The 22,269-nt window shown below is 47.5% G+C and overlaps 1 protein-coding gene across 1 annotated transcript; it reads left to right on the top strand.

Moving 5' to 3' along the window:
- The first annotated feature begins 1,852 nt into the window (after positions 1-1,852).
- LOC144331435 (uncharacterized) lies at positions 1,853-7,650 on the top strand. The gene is made up of 3 exons (XM_077947969.1): positions 1,853-1,944; positions 2,127-2,967; positions 3,536-7,650. Exons 1-3 carry the CDS (start codon positions 1,853-1,855, stop codon positions 3,731-3,733), a joined length of 1,131 nt encoding a protein of 376 aa, XP_077804095.1. The 3' UTR covers positions 3,734-7,650.
- The last annotated feature ends 14,619 nt before the right edge of the window (positions 7,651-22,269 follow it).

Raw genomic sequence — 22,269 nt, 5'->3', positions numbered from 1 at the left:
AGAACAGAAAGGAAAGAGCAGTTTCATCAGCCAGCCCTCATAAGCCACTCCCTGGAGTCCTCCCCAACATCTGCTAAATTTGGGAGGCCTGATTCCAGAGAGCTGGATGATGAACTGGCAACATAAACTCAGAAGAATCTTAATTGCAGACAAAGACAAACTCGGGTTCCAGCGCAGACAGACAGCCCATACCAGCGCTTTTGATGTTAGTTGCCATAAAGGGGACAGGAAAGGCTCCCATTCTATTGTCTGTGGCATGGTCAGCTCAGTGCCGCCACCTCGGAGGGCTCCATCCCACATGACCTTCCCAATCAGGCTGATGGTGCCCCCTTATGCCAAGTGGAAGGAACTGCAAACAAATTCTGACAGGTCCTGCAAATCCTCCCAGGCCCTGGGAGGTTAGGCCATCAGTAGGGCTGTGAACCAACCGATTAAACCCATTAATAACTGGCAGCACAGCATGGCCTCCTTCTCAACAAATTATGATGCTGATCCCCGGATTCAGCCATCCATGCCCATGGTGTTTTGTCCTTACGCTTTCAAAACGCCTACCCTGTTTTATGCTTTCTAGTTTTGAGGACTTGGCTTAAGCGTGCTTCTGAATTTCAGCTCCCTCTATTTGACAATTCTTTACACTGTTCTCCAGTTGGGACGCGGCGGGAGACGCCATGGAGCCAACCTCTGCAGAAGGCAGGGCTTGGTAGAATGGAGAGATCCCAGCCAGGGGAAGGGTGCACTTTGGGCACCGAACTTCAGGGAAAGCGCTCTGGGTCAGGCATCTCCTCCAGAATGCTCTATTTAAAGTTAAAAAGGCCGCCTTCAAAATAGTTGTAAAATCCATACATTCACCCAGACATACACATTTTTTGGGACATGGTCTTGCTCTGTCGCCCAGGCTGGAGTGCACTGGTTCGGTCACAAGCAGTCATCCTGCCTCAGCCTCCCGAACGCTGGGACCACAGGCCTGCACACCATGCCTGGCTAATTTGGTTCTTTTCTGTTTATTTTCCTTCGTTTGTTTTGTAGGCATGGAGTCTGACTGTGTTGCCCAGGCTGGTCTCCAACCTCTGGGCTCAAGCGATCCTCCCTCCTCGCCAAGTACTGGGATCCAGTCGTGAGCCTCCAAGCCCTTCTCTATTCATTATTCTTAATTAAAACATTCAAAGGACGCGGTGTTTGAGGCCAGCGCGGCCTTTGCAGTGGCTGCTCCCGCCACGACACCTCAGGGGGATGCTCCGGAGAACCCTGAGCCCGCCTCCTGTCCCGGCCTGGTCTCGGGTCCCCAGACCCAGCCTCTGACGGGCCACCCCCAGCGCTGCCCTGCCCGCAGCTCCGGGCTGCGCTCCCCACGAAAAGGCGCCGCAACCGCCTAGGACATCGCGGGAAGCCTCCTGCGGGGACTTTCCACTGCTTGTGCCAGGAGCTTCTACAACAGACTGGCATTGAGAGTTCAGTTACATTTTCCGCTAGTTATTCCCATCCTGGCCCCCAAGCGTCTCAACTCCCCGCCTCAGGCTCCTGGGGGCCTCCCCTGCAAGGGCGCCAGGTTCCCGACACCTGCCAGTTAATCCGTGTCCAAGGAGGAGGGTGTGGCGGGGGCGGAAGCTACAACTACACGACCCGTGCCAGTGGCCAAGCCTTAGAGGCCCCGAGTGCCTCTCAGGCGCCCGAGCCCACGCTGTCCACGCTTCCCCGCCCCGGCAGGAACCAGCTGTTCCCGCTGCACCAGCGAGGGGGCTGGGGTCATCCCTGCCGGGCCCCACCGTAGGCGTGGGCTCCAGAGCCCCCTCCCAACCGCCCCGTCCCAGGAGCGCGGGGAGCCTGGCTGTCGCCTGACCATAAGAAAATCATCATGGACAGAAGGAAAGCGGGGCGAGGCTGGGAAGGGAGCGGCTGTAATTCGGGGCCCGCCCCCTTCAGTTCTCCAGCTCAGCGGCCCCAAAAGTGGGGTGGGGACGGGGATTGAGGCTGACCTCGCTTCTTCCTTCTTACAGCTCTCGCGCCTCTGAAGCGAACTGGGCCTGGAGGGGTGCTGAGGGTCGAGGGAATGAGGCTGAGGGTTGACCCAGGGAAAGGTGGGGCCGGCCCCTGGGCCCCGGTTGGAGGCGGATTCCCAGGCTGTGCAGCTGCTCGCCCGCGCCCCGCCCGCTCTGTGCTAGGTCAACCGAACAGCTCCGCCCTCAACTCGCCGCTGCGGAAGCGGCGGGCCAGGTGGTGATTACAACCTGGGGGAGGGGGGCTCTCCTTTTGCAACCTGACCCCCAACTCCGCTCAATAACCGAATTTCCGGAAGCCGCGACCTGGAAGCCCTCGGCCCTTCTCCATCGCTGGCACGGCGGGGACGCCCGGAATCTCGGAGCCGCAGCTCCCGCCTGCAGCGCGCCTCAGCCGCCAGTGGGGAGCGCAGCGAAGCGGGGTGCCCCGAGCATCCGGAGCGAGGCAGGCGGGCCAGAGGCTGAGGACCGGCGACCTCGTGGGACGCCGGTGCCCGCCCCTCCGGGGAGCAGAGGCAGCTCTGGAAGTCGGTTTAAAGCGGAGACCGCAACCGGAGGGGCGCAGAATACTCCCCCTCCCAGCGTTCCGGGCTACGCGGGTACAATTTTAAAACCAGCGGCGAAATCCGAGTCCTGCGGCCGCGTGGTAGGTGGGGCGTGGCCGCCTCGCCGAGTGCTGTCTCAGGCTGCCCCCGATTCTGCGCCGCAAGGCCGCCCTTGGGTTCCAGGACTCTGTGGGCCCCGAGCCGCTGGCGCTCCCGGGAGTCTCCTAGCCGCGGCGGAAACGGAGCTGGGCGCCCAGACAGCTCCGGGGTCTTTTCTCTGCCCCGTGGCCGGAGCCGCAGACCTGCCCCTTCGCCACCGGGGCCGCGCCCTCATTCCTCGTGGTGGTACAGCGCCGCAGCCCGGGAAACTCGCAGGCCCCAGGCGGCCCGGCTGCAGCTGCGGTGGTGAAGCTGGGCCCTGCGCGCAGGTGAGGTGCCCAGAAGAATCCCCGACCGCCCCGCGCCCCCGTTCTCGCCCACGACGGTGGCCGACTGCGGCCGCTGGTTCCCGGACCCGGGAACAAAGCTGGAGATAACGACTTCGGAGTCGGCCCTGGGACCTGCTGCTTCTCTTGGCTCCAGGACCTCAGCCGTCTCCCTAGCCACAGCCTCCGGGGCCTAGAACTGCAGCCCCGGGAGTCCCCTCCTAAGCAGTGGCCAGGGTTGGCGGGGCGTGTGCTACCCTGGACCCAGAGATCCGCAGCAGCCGCTGCCAAGCATGGCGAGGAGCAGCGCAAGCCTCTCCCCACCAAGGCGGGGGACGGCGGACGTGGGTTAGGAACCGGCCCGGGACGTCCAGGCAGGATCGGCCACCATTCAGGCGCTGTCCCAGGCGCAGCACCAGGTGCTGCCGGTGGAAGCGGCCAGGGGCAGGCTCAACCCGGCGCAGTGAGCATAGACAGGGACCCAAAGTTTATGCCAAAAACATGTCTTCTCCAACCTCCTCCTCAAGCCCCTGTCTCATGCTGGTTCCTGTTTCTTTCTTATAATAAATAGGTCCTGTGTGCCTGGGAGCAGAGACTCGGCCCGTTCTCCCCAGACTCAGCTGTAGTCTTCAGGGACCTGGGCAAGGTCTGGTTAAACCTGCCCATCTTTTGTGGAGGAAGGCCGGTTGCTCCCCTGGCCTTCACTGTGACACTAGGAGGCAAAGGCAGCCAGACCAATTGCTGGTTTTATCTGGGACTCCGCAGGTGATAAGATTGGCAATGACAGGTGGGTTGGTAGCCGGGCTAGAGTGGCATGGCCAGCTGCTGTGGGCACCGTCTTCCCTGCCTGTCACCGCTCCTAGCTGCCCAAGTAGCAAAGCAAAGTCACAGTGACAAGATCCAGAGAGGGGAAGCTCCAGTTGGAGGTGGCGCTGGTGTCACAGGCCTTCAGAGCAGCAATGTGACAACTTCTTATGAGGGCGGGCTCTGTCCCCAGTCCATGCCCTCCTCTGGCTTGATCCTTGTTGGCGTCTATTTCTTTGCCTTGCCATTATCTCAGCTTCGCTTCCTTCCAGGATTTCAGCTCTAAGTGGCTCTTGGTCCACACCTGTCTCCATCTCTCCCTTCTCTTCCCCACTCCCTAAACTCAGGACATAGTCACTCCTGCTCCTTACACACATACTCTCTTACACACACACACACACACTCCAACATACACGCACTCTGACACTCTCCCTCCCCACCCCGCCCCGCCCACAAACACACTCCCACTCTGCCTTCGACAGGAAACAAGTTTCTCTCCCAGAACCTTTATTAAGACCTGTGGAATGACCAGGATCTGGGCCCCCAATGGGTCTGTGAGTGTGAGCCTTTGTGTGTGCAAAGATGTGAGCCTGTGTGCATCCACGTGGCTGTGGAATTTCAAAAGCATGTGTGTACACATGTGAGTGTGATGGTGAAGTGTTGAGAGTTGAGAGAGTGTGTGTTTGGGGTCAGTGTGGCCTTGATCATGTGGACATACAGGTGAGCTGTGGCAAGGGTGGAGCAACGTGAGTGACTCTGAGTGTGGAAACTGAGCCGGGGACAGATGGACAAATGCATCCTTTGAGTTCTGTGGAGGCTGCCACCCCATACCTTGTTCAACTACTCCCTCTTTTTCATCCTGTGCACCCTCAAATCAGGACAGTAGCGGGAAGGGGGAGTGAAGCTGCTGACCTCTGGGAAGGGGCCTGCCCGCTCACTGGGCCTGTCAGCCCCTAATCTGTTACATGTTACTGTAAATACTTACAAATCCCAGCTGCTGAGGAGCAAGACATCCTCCACCAGCCAGCTGGGGCCCCTGGCCTGGAAGTTGGTGGGGAGGGAGCTAGAGAGCAAGACACATGGGGGAGGGAAGCAGGGGACCCCATCAGAGAGGCTGGCATCAGGGACTCCTGAGTTCAGCTCGTAGTTTTGCCAAAGGTTAGCCTGGGTGCCCCAATATTTCTTCAGGAACTGCAGAGCCAGAAATACCGTCCACGCCTCTGCCTCAGGAAGCTCCCCTACCTCTGCCTGATGAAGAGACTCCCCCTCAACAGCCAGCTTCCTGTCTTCTAGTCACATCTTTCAAGTAAACGGGTAAAGAGAGAGGTCTTCTTGCCTTTTTTTGTAGAGGGGCCATCTCACTATGTTGCCCAGACTGGTCTCTAATTCCTGGCTTCACGTGCTCCTCCTGTCTCGAGCTCCCAAAGCATAGCAATTACAGGTGTGAGCCAAGACACCCAGCAGCTTCTTACTCTTTAAATGACACACAAAATTCTCCTGGAGTTTCTGGAGGGGATTGTCTCTTTGAACTCAAAATCTTTCCCAGGACACCTTGATCAATCCATCAGGCTCTTACTAGATTGGAGGCTGAAGACACTGCAGCTCGGTGAACCCCTTTGCAAGGGTCTGCTCTGCAGCTCTTGAGGGGAGCGAAAGCATTTTCATCTGGCCTCACCCCCATCTGCAGCCAGCTCTTTCACTTCTGGAGCTAGGCTGATTGTGATAACCTGGAGGAGGGGGAATTAGTTGGGATGACTCACTTGCTGGAGCCCATCAACACTGGCCCAGGCTTGTGGCCAGATGCCTGGTTAACCAGCCCAAGAGAGCTTCCTTTCTCAGGAAGAGAATGATTATTGATTATTGGTCCTCTTTACCCGTTCATTGCCCAGGACAGTGTCAGGTGCACCACAGGCCCCTGGGCATTTGTGTGGCATCATCAGTCTTATGCCTGGATCACCAAGTCAAACTTTCCCATTAGCTCTTGGTGGCAAACTCGAATTCCTTGTGTCAGAAGGCACCACAAGGCCCAGATGTCCTGGGCCTCCCACCTTAGGCAAGCCCAACATGACACAGAAAACCCCTGACACCGAGCCAAGATCTATCCCCTTGTCTGGCTTGAATTTCAGATTTATTAATGTTGAGCCCTCCTGGCCCACAGTGGGACTCCCCTTGGCCTTACACAGGTAATGCCTATATCCTGGCCTAGGCTTTTGCAAGAATCCAGACTCTGGGAAGGACGTGGAGTGGAGGAAAATCCAGGCAGAGTGAACCCCATGATATTGAGGGGCTCTGGGTGCTGTATGGGACACCCTGCTGGAAACTTGCCCCTAATGGGGCCTCAAAGCCAGGCAAGCAGGGGCTCCTTCTCTACCAGAGTTTGGAAGCCAGGACCACAGCTTCCCATCTTATTCTCAGGATGCAGGTTAGTTGTTTTCCCTCAGATGAGGGAGTCTAATGTTCCAGTTTTATAAGATGAAGGGCTGAGGTGAGGCCCCTTCTGCCACTTTGCTGAGTCCAGAGCTGTGATGAAGTGAAGAGGGAGAAAGCACAGGGCAGGACAAAGAATGGGGCCCAGGGGCCTGGAAGTTTTCCTTGACAGAAGTCAACTTGCCCCATCCCTGAGAAAACTCTAACCTTCTCAGCTGCAGGGAGGAAAGCAGGGACTGGGGAGGAGGGGACAGGGAGGGGCAACAGTCTGGTGCTCTGTGCTCTAAGAGAGAAGCCTGATGATGGCAAGTGACCCAGGAAGGGTTAAGAATATTCCTAAAGTAGACAAGCCACAGCCTAAGCCAGTCCATGAATACCTCTTCTGAAGAGCAGATCTGTAGCAGGAAAAGTTAGCCCGATCTTTGCCTCACTGCCTGCTGTCTGGCCTGGCTGTTAATTAAGCCTCCCACCCTGTCCTTTCACCAACTCCTGTCATAGTGAGGATGGGGTAGGAGTAGTCAGAGGGGCCAAATCTCCCCAATCAACAGGGAACTCCAGCTGGGCCCAGGAGCACTGGGGCTCAGTGTCCACCCCCCATCTACACTTCTGGTCTGAGTCAGGTAGGGGGACACAGGGGGACAGAGAGGCAAAGTGCAGGCCTTGTGCATGGGATGGAGGCTGCCAGAATAGAGAACAGCCAAATTCTCCCACCCACACACGTGCATCACCAGCCATGCTCAGGTGAGACTTCCAAGATCATCATCAAACACCACCTTCTCCTAGCTGTGTGTTCCCCTTCACTTAGGGTACCTTGGAGTGGGATGGACAGGGAGGAGTAGGGAGGGCCCTTATGAACAAACCATGTCTTTGCTTCAGGGGCAAAACTGGGTACATAATTTATGGGACCCAGTGTGAACTGAAAATGTGGAGTACGTTGTTCAAAAATTGTTAAGAATTTCAAGACAGTGATAGCAGAACATTAAACCAAGTTCAGGTCCCTTCTGAGTGTGGGACCTTTGCCACTGCACAGGTGGCACTTCTGCCACTGTACAGGTGGCACCTCTGAAGCCAGCCTTGTGCATGGGTTTGATTTAATGAACATTTACTAAGATCCCACTGCTCAGCTCTTCTGGCTCTGTGATATGATCTGGCTCTGTGTCCCTACCCAGATCTCATCTTGGTTTTAATCCACATGTGTTGGGGGAGGGACCTCCTGGGAGGTGATTAGATCACAGGAGTGGTTCCCCCATGCTGTTCTCATGATAGTGAGTGAGTTCTCACAATATCTGATGGTTTTATAAGGGGCCTTTTCCTCTTTGTTCTGCACTTATCTCTCCTGTTGCTATGTGAAGAAGGATGTGTTTGCTTCCCCTTCCACCATGATTATAAGTTTCCTGAGGCCTCTTCAGCCATGCAGAACTGTCAATCAATTAAACCTCTTTTCTTTACAAATTACCCAGACTTAGGTATTTCTTCATAGCAGTGTGAAAACTAATACACTCTGCCACCTCAGAGGCTGCCTCTCAGTGACCCTGTTCTCAAATTTATGAAGATGGGATGCTCAAAGATCCCTCTCTAAACATGGAACAGGGCTGGGCCCCGCCGAATCCTGGCCGATTTGGGCTCTCCAAAGGTACTTCTGCAGCCATACTTCCAACCCCACTCCCAACTGTTAGACCTTTGTGAGCCCTAGCATCCATTCCCATTTGCAGAGGCTCCCTCCTTCCCTCACCACTTGACCTGTCATCCATGGGATCCTGGAAAGAGCCCCCTGGGACTCCCCTCTTGGTTCTGCTTCAGATTTGCCCTATGACCTTTGGCAAGCCATTTCCCTCTCAGCCCCTCTGCTGACCTCTCTGTTGAAGGAGGGCTCTTTAAGATCTCTCCAGACCCCAAATCTATGGTCTCCTGGGGTTGGAATAAGAGAGGACATTTTTCCTAGAAGGAGCAGGGCTACCAAAGAGGAAGCTCTCTAGGGAGCAGAAGGCTTTCTCCTGGATGCCCCCATCCTCAGACCCAGAACCCAGGAAATCCACTTCTCCTGACTAGCCCTGGTTTCTCTGCCTTCCCCAGTCTCAACTGGGGGTGGGCCTGGAAGGGTTGAGGCCTATGGGAGGGGTTGGGAGGCTTTGGGCCATGCTGCCCTGCCAGGGCCTTCTGTGCTGCCTTTACAGGAGGCTCAGCATAGCTGCACCACCTGTCACTCCTGCATCCTGCTGTCTGTCTCCCCAGCTGACCCACCACACCTGCCACTATATTGGTTCCTGTTGGGGAGTTGTACAGCCTCATTGTGGCAGCCCAGGTCTCACTAACAGCTGAACAGGCAGGCTTCCATGACAACTGTTCCAGCACTGACTGAGTGGTTAAGTTAAATACTAAAAGCTGATAGAGCCAGTGTCCTTACACAAAGCCTGGAATGTAACAAAAGCCCACCAAGAGTTGTGCCAAGAGCTTTCCTGGGCCTTGAAGTATAACAAGATAACAAAGAAATTCTTAACAGTACCTGGTTAGAATTGAACAAGTTTTTTTTTAAATTTATTTATTATTATTATTATTATACTTTAAGTTCTAGGGTACGTGTGCATAACGTGCAGGTTTGTTACTTATGTATACTTGTGCCATATTGGTGTGCTGCACCAATCAACGCATCAGCACCCATCAACTTTTTTTTGTTTTGTTTTGTTTTTTTTAGAATTGAACAAGTTTTATTGGGGGTCTGAAGAAACTCCCCCGACCTCCACAAACAAGTTATATTGGGGGCATAAAGGAACTCCCCAAACCTCTGTGATTTAGCAGGATATAAGATAAGGGTAATCTCTGGTGAGTGAGGCATGAGAAAACCTGCCTATGACCTGGGCACTTGGGTTCTGCCACCTGAAGCACACTATCTCCTTCTCAGGAGTCAGGGCTGGGTGGAAGGGTTTTGGAAGAAGTTCCCCTCACCAACCTTGGAGACCTGGTCTGGGCTCAGGAATTCTGAGACCCAGCCTCATTCAGCTCACTGAGGTGCACCCTGGCACCCCTATCCTGAATCACAACTCAATTTCCATTCTCCCATCCTTTCTGACCAAAGGCCCCAGCTCCAAAAACATGCTGAAATTATGGATGGTTTTTCCAAGAGGGATCTTGAAGTGTCTGAATTAAAATGCCATGTTATAATACCTCACCTTGTTTTAACATAAATACACTCTCCCTTAGCTGAGGAAACTAGAGGGACTCCTTTTGGCTCCTTCATTTGCAAGACATCAAGGGCTCCTTACCCACCCCCTTCCTCAAGGACTTGACTTGTGCAAGCTGACTCTCAGCATATCAAAGAGCCCAATTAACTGATAAGGTACTGAGGCAAGAAATGTCCGCAGTTCCCAGGAATTGGCTCGGGAGATAGTACCACAAAGCCCCTGCGTTTGTGTCTGGCAGATAACACGCAGAGCCCCACACCTATCAGCTTGTAATGATTTTAAGCCCCTGCACCTGGAGCTGTTTGTTTTCCTGTAACCGTTTGTCTTTTTAACTTTTTTGCCTGTTTTACTTCTGTAAGATTGCTACAGCTAGAATCCCCCACCCCTCGCTAAACCAAAGTATAAAAGAAAATCTAGCCCCTTCTTAGGGGCCGAGAGAATTTTGAGCATTAGCCGTCTCTTGGTCGCTGGCTAATAAAGGACTCCTTAATTCGACTCAAAGTGTGGCATTTCTCTCTAACTCGCTTGGTTACAAAACAATGTTAGGTAGGATTTAAAATATGTAATAGATTTTAAGGTGAGATTAAAATATTTTTATATTTTTAAGGTGAGTTTCAGCTTCTCAGAGATGCCATTGCCAATTAACCAGTCCAAAGAAGGAAATGGAAGCCCTAAAACGTGATGAGATGTTTCCGCGCACACGTGGCCAGTTGATAGCTTAACTAGGCCTTAAGAGCTAGTGTCTGCCTCCTGGTTCCTACTTTCCCATCTTGCCCAAACCAGGGCTATGGACCAGTGGGGTTTCAACCAAAAACAAATATATGCCTTTTATACTCCTGGGACCTGACCCTACAGTGGCTTTGTCTCCCCCACTAGGTGCATGCCTGCTGGGCTGGGTGGGATGGAGTTCCGAAGAGCCCACACCTGGGGTCAAACAGGCCTGAGTTTCAATCTTGCTCTTCCTTTTACCTTTTTCCTTTTATCCTGGGCAAGTCACGGAACCTCTCTGAGCCTCAGCATCCTCATCTCCAATGTGGAGATCATGCTTAGTCCTTAGACTTCTGGTGAGGAGTAACTGAAGTAGAGTGTGTAAAGCCTCGGACACATATCAGTACCTGGGCAACAGCAACAGCATCCATTTATCCTTCATTCAATAAACATTTCATGATCCTTCCAGAACCTAGGAGTCTTTTGCCCCCACCCAATCCCCATCCCCATCCCCATCCCCATTTTCATCCCCATTCCCATCCCATCCAATCTGTCAGTAAGTCAACCAATCCCACCTTCTGCCTCCCCAAGTCAGGCCACCATCAGCTTTCACCTGGACCATACTGGTGAGGAACCCTACAAATGTAAAGAATGTAGCAAAGCTTTTAACTAGGGCTCATTCCTTACTAAACGTCAGATAATTCATACTGGAGAGAAACCACTCAAATTTAATGAATGTGGCAAAGCCTTCAACCAGTACTCAACCCTTACACAACATTGCAGAATCCATAGCAGAGAAAAACTAAAACTATAAAGAATATGGCAAACCCTTTAAAAGGTGCTAAAACCTTACTCAACACAAAAGAATTCACAGCAGAGAAAAACTGCAAATTCAAAAAATGTGGCAAAACCCTCAACTCATGCTCACACCTCCCTCAACATTAGAAATTAAGTACTGGATAAAAATCTTATACACATAATTATTTTGAAAAGACCTTTGTACATGCTCTGCACCACAGAGGACACCAGAGTAATTACACTGGAAAAAATTATAAACATAAAGCAGTTAGCAAAACCTTTAATTGATACTTTAATCTTACTCAACAGATAATTCCTATGAGTGAGAAACTCTACAAATGAAATAATTGTAGAATAGCCTTTGTTCAAAATGTATACCTTAAAAAACACCAGAGAGCTTCTACTGGAAGGAAACTTTACAGGTACAATAAATTTGGGAAATTAATTTAAAAAAATCAACTCTGAAAATTTGATAAATAAAAATAAAAATTGGATTAATCACCCTAGAAACAACTAGGAGACTCACAGTGGCATACATTACTCTAAATCAGAGTGTTTATTATGAAGAATAATCCAAAGTCCAAACAATAAAATAATTTAATTGTATGTTTCAAAAACCAGAGATTGATGGAGCGATAGATATATTCAGTGTATACTTTTTTGGTAATGACATTATTTGAAATTATTTGAGCAAATCTTGTTAATATAATTAAACTCTTGAGTTATCTGATGCTTTTTCTTCATTTGTAACATTTAAGTAAAAGTGTGAAGTGGATTTGTCTACCCATTAGCTACTACAGGCTCTTATATATTATGTGAAGATCATTCACATGGAAGATTAAGGGTACAAAGATCTAAATGAATGTGGGTGCTCTTAGATTTGACATATAACAGTGTTGTAAGTCATGCATGAGTCAGGTATTCAGGATACAATTCTTCTGCATTAAATTATGAGACAGGGGCACTCTGAGATTTAGAAATAAATAGTTTTACCAACGAGTTATTCGGGAGAAAAAGCTGAGCTTTTTGGATACACCTTTATAGTAGCAATAGTTAGAAGTCCTGAATGTTAGTTGGTGTAGTAGCAGTAAAGAAATTTTCACATGTTAGAGAAATGTTCAGATGTAACTCCTATCAGTTAGGATGTAGATTTATTGTGAACTCAATTTTCTAAATACTTAACCTCAGATTTTTTTAAAAAGGATGCCCATTTTTTACATAGAGCATGGTATCAGAAAGACAAGAATGCTTTGTGAGGGTTTGTAATCTACATTTTAGCCTTTGAGGATACAGCAGGTTTTGAAATGTCTTATTTAATCTATGTGTATACTTAATTTGTTTTAACAATTAAAACTAAACTTTTTTTAACACTGTTGTGTATTGAATGACATGGTATCCTACAAAAATATTAACCTATTAACCTTGCTTAAGATTCTAGATAGCATATGATAATTACATACTATGGGATAACCTAGCCCCATCTCTAGCAATTTTTATTCCCAGTGGTGTTAAACTCTAAATAGTTCCAAGAATATTAATTCCATATATCAAGAACATTAATTCCGTAAGTTGTATTTTATTCTTTTATTGTAACTACTGGGACTTTATCATGGCCATAATGAAAATTTTATAGGAGTATAATAATAAACTATAATCTTTCTATAACATTTGATCCTATAATGTCTTTTCTACATGCCACCCCTCTGGGCCTATAAAATATACACAGAGGGCCAGGCGTGGTGGCTCATGCCTGTAATCCCTGCACTTTGGGAGGCTGAGGCAGGCAGATCACCTGAGGTCAGGAGTTCGAGACCAGCCTGACCAACACGGGGAAACCCTGTCTCTACTAAAAATACAAAAATTAGCCAGACGTGGTGACACATGCTTGTAATTCCAGCTGCTTGGGAGGCTGAGGCAGGAGAATCACTTGAACCTGGGAGGTGGATGTTGTGATGAGCCAAGATCCTGCCGTTGCGCTCTAGCCTGGGCAACAAGAGCGAAACTACACTTCAAAAATAAATAAATAATACACACACACACACACACACACACACACACACACACGCACAGAGAGTTTTGGATTTTATTTATAATAACAAATATACAAATACGCAAATCTAAAGTTTAGGAGTATGAGCACTATGGAACAATTAATGTGTGCACGTGTATGTGTGTGTGTGTGTGTGTGTGCAAGCAAGAGAGAGAGAGTTCCTATCTTGAGAATGAGAAGAAGAAACAGAAAATATTAGAACAAAACAGATTATTTTAAAAGAGTTGATGTTTTAATAGCAATCTAGAAACCTCACAGATAATGAAATAAATTGATGGTCTCTACATTGAATTCATGTATTCAAAAATATGTCTCCCTTAGTAGAAGTCCTGTGTTTTTTGCCTATTACTCATGTGAGAACTACTACATGATTTACACGTTCCAGCATTCATTAGGTTTTGTTTATATATTCTGCTAATAGTTCTGTTCATATAATCTACTAATGACACTTTTATGAAATTTAATGGTATTCAGAAATTAATTAAAAGATGTAATTCCCTGGTAAGTATAACAAGTTATATTTTATTTAATGTATACATTCCATTTTTTCTACTCAATTGAAGAACTGTATTGAAGCCATTTTTAATTGTTCCATTCTCTTTTTATAAGTAGCATCATAAGGTTTTCTGACTATACTGTAACAGTTGAATCAGGTGAAAACTTGTGAGGCCTCACAAATCAAGGCGTTGTTTTAACACATCTATAGAGTAAACTAATAACCAAGACAATTCTGGGTGTTTATTCGATGCTCCAGAATTAGTAGTAAAGTATTCCTATTGAAATGTATTTGTAGCTCCAGGTAAGAGACTGAAACATCCAGTCCAGAAGTGACATTACTTCTACATGTAGCGAGAGAACATCTGTATCCAGGCAGCACAATTGGCTCCATGAATTTAGAAGACATAGTTCTGTCTGCTTTATTTTCTAATTATTTGTAGTTTCTCATTGTCTCTTCACCCTCAGCTCCACATTCATTACAACTCTTCTCCTACGCCTGTGCTGTGGCCGCAACTTTCTCAGCGCTCTCTCCACCCAAGGTCATGTCACACAGGGCTTTCTTGGTTCTCATGAGTGGGATGGAATTCTTTAATGCAATGAGAAGTAGTTTTAACTGAGAAGTTTGTATCCATTTGAAAGCTTTAAATACAACATTGTGACCACTTAATTGAGATAAGAGGGAAAGAGTCTCATGATCCAGAGGATTGAACCAGGTAGCCAGCTCTGTGGTGGATGTGGAGACAGAGAAACACGATGATGACGTTCTTCTCAGAGAGGTAGATACGACCTACTGAAAGAAAATATGGGGAACACTTCTGGAATTAAAGTGGAAGTGAGTTTTTAAAAATCACTTTGAGGTCATAGGGTAGCTACTGGTGATGTCATCTCAAGGAAATATGTAACGGAGATAAAAAGGGGATGTGGGGAATGTGGTCCATTTTGAGGATTAGGGAAGTGGTATAGGGTCTTTATGACTTAGGGGACTTATTTAGCAGTAGTGCAGACCATCAGCTGCTGGGAAACAGAGCTTGTTGTACTTTCTCAGGCCTAGATCAGGGGCAGTGAGAAGATGAGGTGGTGGCTGAAGCAAACTCTGTGGGCACAGCTTTAAGATATTATGTTATCAGACAAGATGTTCGGGGTGATGATGCCTTTGGGAGACTGTACTAGGCAGGATTGGCAGGTGCTGTGGTTACTCATACTCCAGTATCTTGGGAGATGATCACAAAATATAACCTCAACTTAGTTTTAATCCACTGTAGATGGGTGATTTTCCAGGGAAGCTGACCCACAGGTGGCAGGGCCCTTCCTGACTTCCACCCAGCCTATGGATCAGTGTAGTCCTGTGGTCCTGGCTTTGTGAGAGGCACTGGCAAAAATGGGGGAGCAGTTGGCCAGTCAGATGCAGTGAGCATTTTATCCTCAAACATTCCAACCAGCGTTTAGCAGGAAAGTTCCCAGGTTCTTTCACAGTCAATGTTCCGTTTTCACCCAGCCTGTCTAGAGTAGAAAGTGGAGTGTCAATTTTTGGAAATAGATGCAACAAAGTTGGGTAGCTCACACATTTAACATTGGTACAATTGAAATACAATAATGCATCTCACTCTGTAGCTTCGAGTTTGTGTTCAGATGTACGAAGAAAAGACTGTTGGATAGTATCAGAATAGAATATGTGTATTTGTCTTATTTTCACTGTGAATAGGTAGCATCCCAGGACTGATGCCACAGTGCAGTGGTCTTATTGAATACCAGTTTGTTTTCATTTCCTCAAACCATATTCCAAACAGCAATGAGGAGAAAATGTAAAGCTAACAGGACATAGGGAATTAGGTATGAAGCCATTTCTCTTTAATTCAGAGAAGGCCATCATTGCCAGGAACTTCTCTCTAAACCTCATTGACCAGAACCGTATCCTGTGGCCACTCTATGAAGAAACATCTCTCAGGCACTGGAAGACACATGAGCATGTGATTGGGAATGGCTATTGTTACTTGTGCTGTTTTACAAGATCTGACAAAAAGGCCATCCTTTGTGCACTAGAACAGGGTGTTATCAAAATCCTCAAGTTCAAAATACACTCTTTCCACATGCGCAAGAATTTAATTGCATATGTAAATGATGTGTCCATTCTTTAGAGGTGTGCTTAAAGAGCTATTTAATTGATTGTTGTTTATGACTCTATGATGGACATTATTATGATAGTATAATGGTTTAATAATAAGAAAATTATATTCATGAAATATAACATATCTTAATCTTTGGCCACATGTATTATATCTTATTTGTTGAAAGGTTTACTGTTTGTTTTAAATTGTATTATTATGATGCTTGATATGAGTGCAAGTTTAGGTTCAGGGTTAGGCTAGGGTTAGCACAAGTTATTGGAATGGTGATCACTGGAAGCACAGTAGGGAAGTGAGAAAAGGAAGAGTAAGAAGCCAACAGAAGCTGTTTTTCTTTTTTTTCTTTTATTATACTTTAAGCTCTGGGATAAATGTGCAGAATGTACAGGTTTGCTACATAGGTATACATGTGCCATAGTGATTTGCTGCACCCATCAACCTGTCAGCTACATTAGGTATTTCTACTAATGCTATCCCTCCCCTAGCCCCTATCCCCTGACAGGCCCCAGTGCGTGATGTTCCCCTCCCTGTGTCCATGTGTTCTCATTGTTCCACTCCCACTTATGAGTGACAGCATGTGGTGTTTGATTTTCCATTCTTGTGTTAGTTTGCTGAGAGTGATGGTTTCCAGATAAGCTGGGTTTTTTTTTTTTTTAAGATTTATTTTATTGATAATAATGTTTATTGAATTTTGGTCACCTTTATAACATCATGTTGGGCCAAACCTCATTAACTACAATGAAGAAGGCACCAGGTTCAAGAGGTTAAAGAAGAGACTCAGCATCAGCAAATGATCCATGGGGTTTAATAGGGGTTTCCATGCTGGGGAGAGTCCAGTGGTGATCAGCTGGGCAGGAGAGCTGTCGTACAGAAACAGTCCGGGACTGGCAGGCTGGAAAAGTTATCTGCATCACATACAGTCTAGAGCTGATGGGCCAGACAAGGTACCCACCTTACATACAGTCTAGGGGGTGGCACGCTGGACAAGATAACTGTGCAGCTCAGTGCCAGTAGGATAGGCAGGAGAACTGCAACCATTTGCTAACAGCATGCAGGTTATACAGCATTTTCACTTATACCCTACCCTTAATAACCTCCTCAAGGCAAACTTTATTTAACATAAAATGCAGGACTTCAATCCCACAGGACAGATCGGGGGCTCAAATATTCCTTACAGATGAGGAACGAATCTCCAAGGTGGCTGCTCCCAGTTTTCCTAGCAGGAAACACATATTCAGATGCATCTGCCATACAAGGTCATTCTCAGGGTATGCTTCCGTTATTGCTCTCAGTTGTGTTTACCCTACAGCCCATCCCAGAATACTGGAATGGCCCCCACATTCTGATAACGCCATTTTAAAAAAATTTCCTGGGGCAAGGTATGCAAAGGAGCATTGTAGCCAGATGCCACAGCAGCAGGACAGACTACAGCAACAATGAAATCATGAATACAATAACAACCGGTAGGCTATTCCCAGCGCTTGGGAGTTGCTCTTGGCTATGCCATGGCAGGCCCTTAGTGGAGGAAAGGAGCAGCTCTCCATGAGATCAGCAACCTATTTTGTTCTGGAGAAAGGTCACTGACTGTGCCCAGTCAGCAAAGAAGTTTTCTGCACATCATCTATGGGTGGAAAATGAGATGTTTAGTGGATACAAGCAAGGGCAAGTCATGACCCTTTAGCAAGACACAGAAAGTTGTGTTGCTCTATTGGAGCACACCCTTGGCAATGGCCTGGTGCCTGGTTTACAGTACCAAATGTATTGGCCCCCTCTGTGACACAGAAGGACAGAGCAAGACACCAAGCCTACTACAATGATCCACAATGAGGATGATTGCCCGTTGAGTAATAGAGGATCAGGACTCATTATTCCGGAGGTATGAGAGGGAGTAGGATGCAGGAGAAGTGTGAACTGTATATCTTGTTCTAGACCCTTCCCCCATAGAGTGGGAAATTGAACCATTAGAGGACTGGTTTTCTTTTTCTAGGGTCACTAATAATGTGGGCAGGTCCTGTGGCAAGGAAAACACTAGGTTTCCACGAGTCTCAGGCTGAGGCAAAGGTGTGTCAGGAATTGGGTCCTGTCCATCTTGTATGAAGGAGGAAACCTATAGAGGTCAATGGCCTCTATCAAAGACTGCCCTTCAGCTGCCACATAGGTGATAGGGCCAAGCACCAAATACAGTTCTGTGCTTAAGGGGTTATTGGTTAATGTGCTCCTTTGTGACAGGCATGCATGCCATCTGGTCATAGTCTGTGTCTGGGCACTTTCAGACTTCATTCTCTAGATAGCAGCCTTCAGCCAACCTGCCATGGACACTGGGCACATGGCAGCACTGGGACCCACTCTGCAACATCCCCCAGCGACCGCAGAGCATGATATGCAGCACAGAGTTATTTCATTACACCGTTATCCAACTTCAGTTCCCTTCCATAGTTGGGACCAGAATCCTGAAGGCACACATTTCTGACCTAGACTTTGCCATGGGTCCCACCCAGACCCCTCAGGGTACCTGTCTATTTTCACCTCACAAGACTGTTCCTGCACTAGACCCTCCCCGCAAGGCTTGTGTTTGTTTTGTTCCTGGACCAAACTGAGGGTCAGGCTGCTTATTCTCACGGCCCAATAACGAGATGCAGATGAACTGAGAAAGAGAGTTTGTTCCTCAAACCAGGCACAGGGAAAAGACAGTGAAAATATGTCCAAACTAACTCAAAATTACAAAGTTTTCCAGTGCTTCTAAGCTATGTGTCTACCTGTAACTGTGCATTCATCTAAAGACATAAGTAATTAATTTCTTCTAATCTATAACTAAAGTCTGAGTCTTGGGGACCTTCTTCCAGAGGCTCAGTAAGTGTACTAAATCTAGATAAGTTCAGGTGCCAAAGTTGATTACCCTTATCAAAGATCATTACCCTTATCAAAGGTGATTATACTTACCTTGTCTCCCACTAAGTTGTGGAGGTTTGGGGAGTTCCTTCTGACTGCCAATAAAACTTGTTTAATCCTGAATGGGTCTTAGTATGAAGAATGTTAGCAATCTTTCATTATCTTGTCATGCTTCAAGGCCCAGGAAGACGTGGGCAAGACTCTTGATGGGCCTTTATTACTTGATCCAGCCTCTGTGTAAGGGCACCAGCTCTCTCAGCCTTTAATATTTAACCTAACCACTCAGTCAGTGCTGAAACACTTGTGATGGAGGCCTGCCTGTTCAGCTTTTGGAGACCTGGCCTACCACAGTTTCACTGTGACTACCTTGTTCAAAGGCATCGTCTTTCCTTGTGAACCAATCCCAGAGGTCCCCTTCTTGACTAAGTGGTATAGGGGGCCTAAGAAATTTCTCCAAATGGGGAGGAAAATAATACCCTAGCAGGCCTAAGAAGCTTTCCAACTGCTTTGGTGTGGCAGGACATGGGTTGGCTTGCACTCTATTCATAAAGGCAGATGGAACAACTTTAGTCTTACCTGACCAGATGACACCAAAGTATTTGACTAAGAAGCCTCAACCTTAGACTTTGTCCATGCTGACCACCTACCCTCTGTTGTCAAGGTCACAGGCTGGGGGGTGCAGTTGGTAAGCTGGAAAAAATCTTCAAAGTTAGCATGATATTATCAATGTAATGAAAATCTGTACCCCCTCCAGAATGGTATCCCTGGAGCAAGGTGGAGAGGGTTCATTGTTCTCCTTCTCAGGTGAACACAAATTGGCCTTGACTCTTTGGAGTAATGAGTGTGCCGAAGAAGGCATTGGATAAATTGATCAAAAAACATGTGTGTAGAAATTCTCCTACTCATGTCAGAAGGGAGGCAATATTGACAACAGCTGCATACTTTGGGGGAACCATCTTATTTAGTTCCCAGCTATCTATCTTCATTCTTGATGTCCCATCAGGCTTTCACACAGGTCATATAGGGCTGTTGCATGGGCTGTATCCTGGCCTTATAATGTCTACCTGGGCTAACTCCTTAACAGTCCCTGGGATGTCCTAATTCCCACCCCTGCAGGTGGTATTGCTTCAGTGCTACTACTTGCTGTGGGGTTGGCAACTATACCCGTGTCCATTTTACTTTCCCCCAGTTGCATGCTTTACCATATTGACTCTCAGTTGAAATTTCCTGGCAGTTGTTTGCAAGGTCAGGCCTGATAAAATATCCATTTCCAAGATGTATTCCATGATAGGAGCTATGTATACTAAATAGGGTTTTGGTGGCAGTCTCTCAACTTGTAATTCTAGTTCAACCTGTTTGGCTTTCATGGCCCCTCCTCCATAACCATCTATTGCTGTCATAGGGCAAGCAGTCTGTTTTTTCTTAGATGACAAATACATAGTTAGCCTCCAGTCTCTGTGGCCTCCAGTCCCCAGATACCCTGGCCACCATCCATTGCTTTTACTGGGTTTTCAGGGCCTTGGCGTTAATTCTAGTCTACAGAGGTTGGTACCTGCCAGTCATTTGCAGGAGAGCCTATAGGCTGAACCTGAGGCCCCTTTTTGAGTTTCCACCTCAATCTGACTAGAACAGTGCTAGGCTGCTTATCTATTTACATGGTTGGTGTCCCTGCCATGACCAGGTCATGCTACATTTGTCGCTGGGTTACCCGGATGGGCCCCATGGCTGTGTTCTTCCCTTTGGCTCCCTTGTCTTTAATTCTGGCAGTGCACACTTATTGCCCATGCACTTTCTCCATTTCTCCTAAGTCAGTGGCCACCAGGGCTGTTTGAGACCGTGGCTGTCCTACCAGGGGGCACAGGATAGACACACTCTTGGTTGAGTACTGACTGTAGGATAGTATCTTTTATGTTGGCAGTGAGAACTCATTGTAAGGACCCACAGTAATGCTCCTTAAAGGTAGCATGTCTTATCCCTAGTTCCTGAAGTATGTATTTCAATTTCTCCACAATCTGCCATCACGGAGAAGACATGGACATCAGCCTCATTTGGCCAGGCTACCTTGCAGCCCACAACCACCCAGCTGAGGGAGATAGTCTGATCCCCATTACAGGTGCCACCAAGACATGGCCTTCAGGGCCAGGTGGTTTATGATGAATGCCATTCTACTCATCTGCAGTTTGGAGAGTATAATGTCCTCCACCTCCATGTCCCATAGATGGAGAAGGCACCCTGCAAACAACTCTCTCACCTTCTGTCTGAACGTATTTCTCAGAGTCACCAATTGCACTGCAATGCAGCCATGCATTCTGGTGCACTGTAATCTTCTAGTGAGGGCAAGTACTGTGGGTCTGCTTCCTGTGTGTGCGTAAGAGTTGCTGACCCTTCAAACAGGCTACCTAACAATCCAGGGTCTCCGTTTTGTCCGGCATCTCTCTCTAATGACAGTTCATCCTGAACCGATGAACCCTTGCCTGCGCTGTGAGCAGAGCCTCCCTGGATGCTTGGAGCATAGTTGGAAGTTGCCAGCCAGCCATGGCTGCTTCCACTCTAGTATCTGACTCTTGCTCAGTCAAATACCCACCCTGCAAAAACTCCTCCAGATCCTTCAGCATTGTCAGGATGTCCTTGTACTTATGCAGTGGGGCCCATCCGTCAGGGATAGTGGCTATTGAGCTCAACAACAAAGTGGATAGACAGGCTGGGATTCCCCCCATGGATTTCCCCTTCCCTGATCTTAGTTTTATTGTGCTCATGGGCTACTTGTGCCAAACTCCTATTAACTTCAATAGGGAAGGCACCAGGTTCAAGTAGCCAAAAAAGAGTCTCAGAGCCAGCAAAAGAGATACCAGGTTTAGTAGAAGTTTAAATATAGGGGTAAGTGTTCGGTGGTGGCAGGCTGGAGCATGGCCATCTTATGTACAGAAATGGTTCAGTGGCAGCAGGCTAAATATCGCCTTACATACAGTCCAGTGGCAGTGGGCTGGACAAAATCTTCACCTGACAGGGTGGTGGGCTGGACAAGATAACAACATAACTGCACTGCCCAGTGGTAGTGGGCGGGAAAGGACAGCAGCACCTTCTGATACACAGCATGTCGTTTTTATAGCCTTTTATCTAAATGATGTTCTTCACACCCACGTGAGCCTCCTCGGGGTGCTTTCTCTCACGAGCAGAATCTCACCCAGGGTACTGCACTTTTGTTTTTGCCATTTCAGGGAAAGAAATGGGTCATAGTGTTGCCTCCACATACTCTTGGGAGCTTTTTCAGTTTTCTTCTCTTATTTTACCTGCTGTGAAATTCTCTCTCAATTGACACCCTCAGAAAAATGTTATGGAAATATTTACTGCCTATTCAGTAGTTGGTGAAATGATCTATATAAACTTCTCAACCCATATCTAATCACAGTTCACAAATTATAAATCGAATTGAGAACTTTTATTTTTAGGTAATATTTGTTTGCATTTTAAATTTCTTTTTTTTGTTAGTTTTGATTTCTTGGAGATGTTTTTAAACTGAATTATTTCCTTACAAAATAAATTATAATCCATTATTTAGTCTCTAATCAATTTTGACTTTGTATCTGTTTAAACTTTCTGAAAAAATAAAACATGCAGGCCCGGTGCGATAGCTCATGCCTGTAATCCCGTACTTTGGGAGGCCGAGGTGGGTGGATCATGAGTTCAAGAGTTTGAGACCAGTCTGGCCAATATGTTGAAACCCTGTCTCTACTAAAAATACAAAAATCAGCTGGGTGTGGTGGTGCACAGCTGGGTGTGGTGAGGCATGAGAAATGCTTGAACCCAGGAGCCAGAGGTTGCAGTGAGC

The sequence above is a fragment of the Macaca mulatta genome, chromosome 9, assembly GCF_049350105.2.
Source record: "Macaca mulatta isolate MMU2019108-1 chromosome 9, T2T-MMU8v2.0, whole genome shotgun sequence".
NCBI classification, from domain to species: Eukaryota; Metazoa; Chordata; class Mammalia; order Primates; family Cercopithecidae; genus Macaca; species Macaca mulatta.
Note: the sequence above shows the minus strand (reverse complement) of the source record. Positions and strands in the feature narration are given on the sequence as shown.

Coding starts and splice junctions, on each gene's coding strand:
- LOC144331435 (XM_077947969.1), top strand. CDS start 1,853: ATGGACAGAAGGAAAGCGGGGCGAGGCTGGGAAGGGAGCGGCTGTAAT. Junction 1,945..2,126: donor CCAGCTCAGCGGCCCCAAAA/GTGGGGTGGGGA, acceptor CAGGCTGTGCAG/CTGCTCGCCCGCGCCCCGCC. Junction 2,968..3,535: donor AAGCTGGGCCCTGCGCGCAG/GTGAGGTGCCCA, acceptor TATAATAAATAG/GTCCTGTGTGCCTGGGAGCA.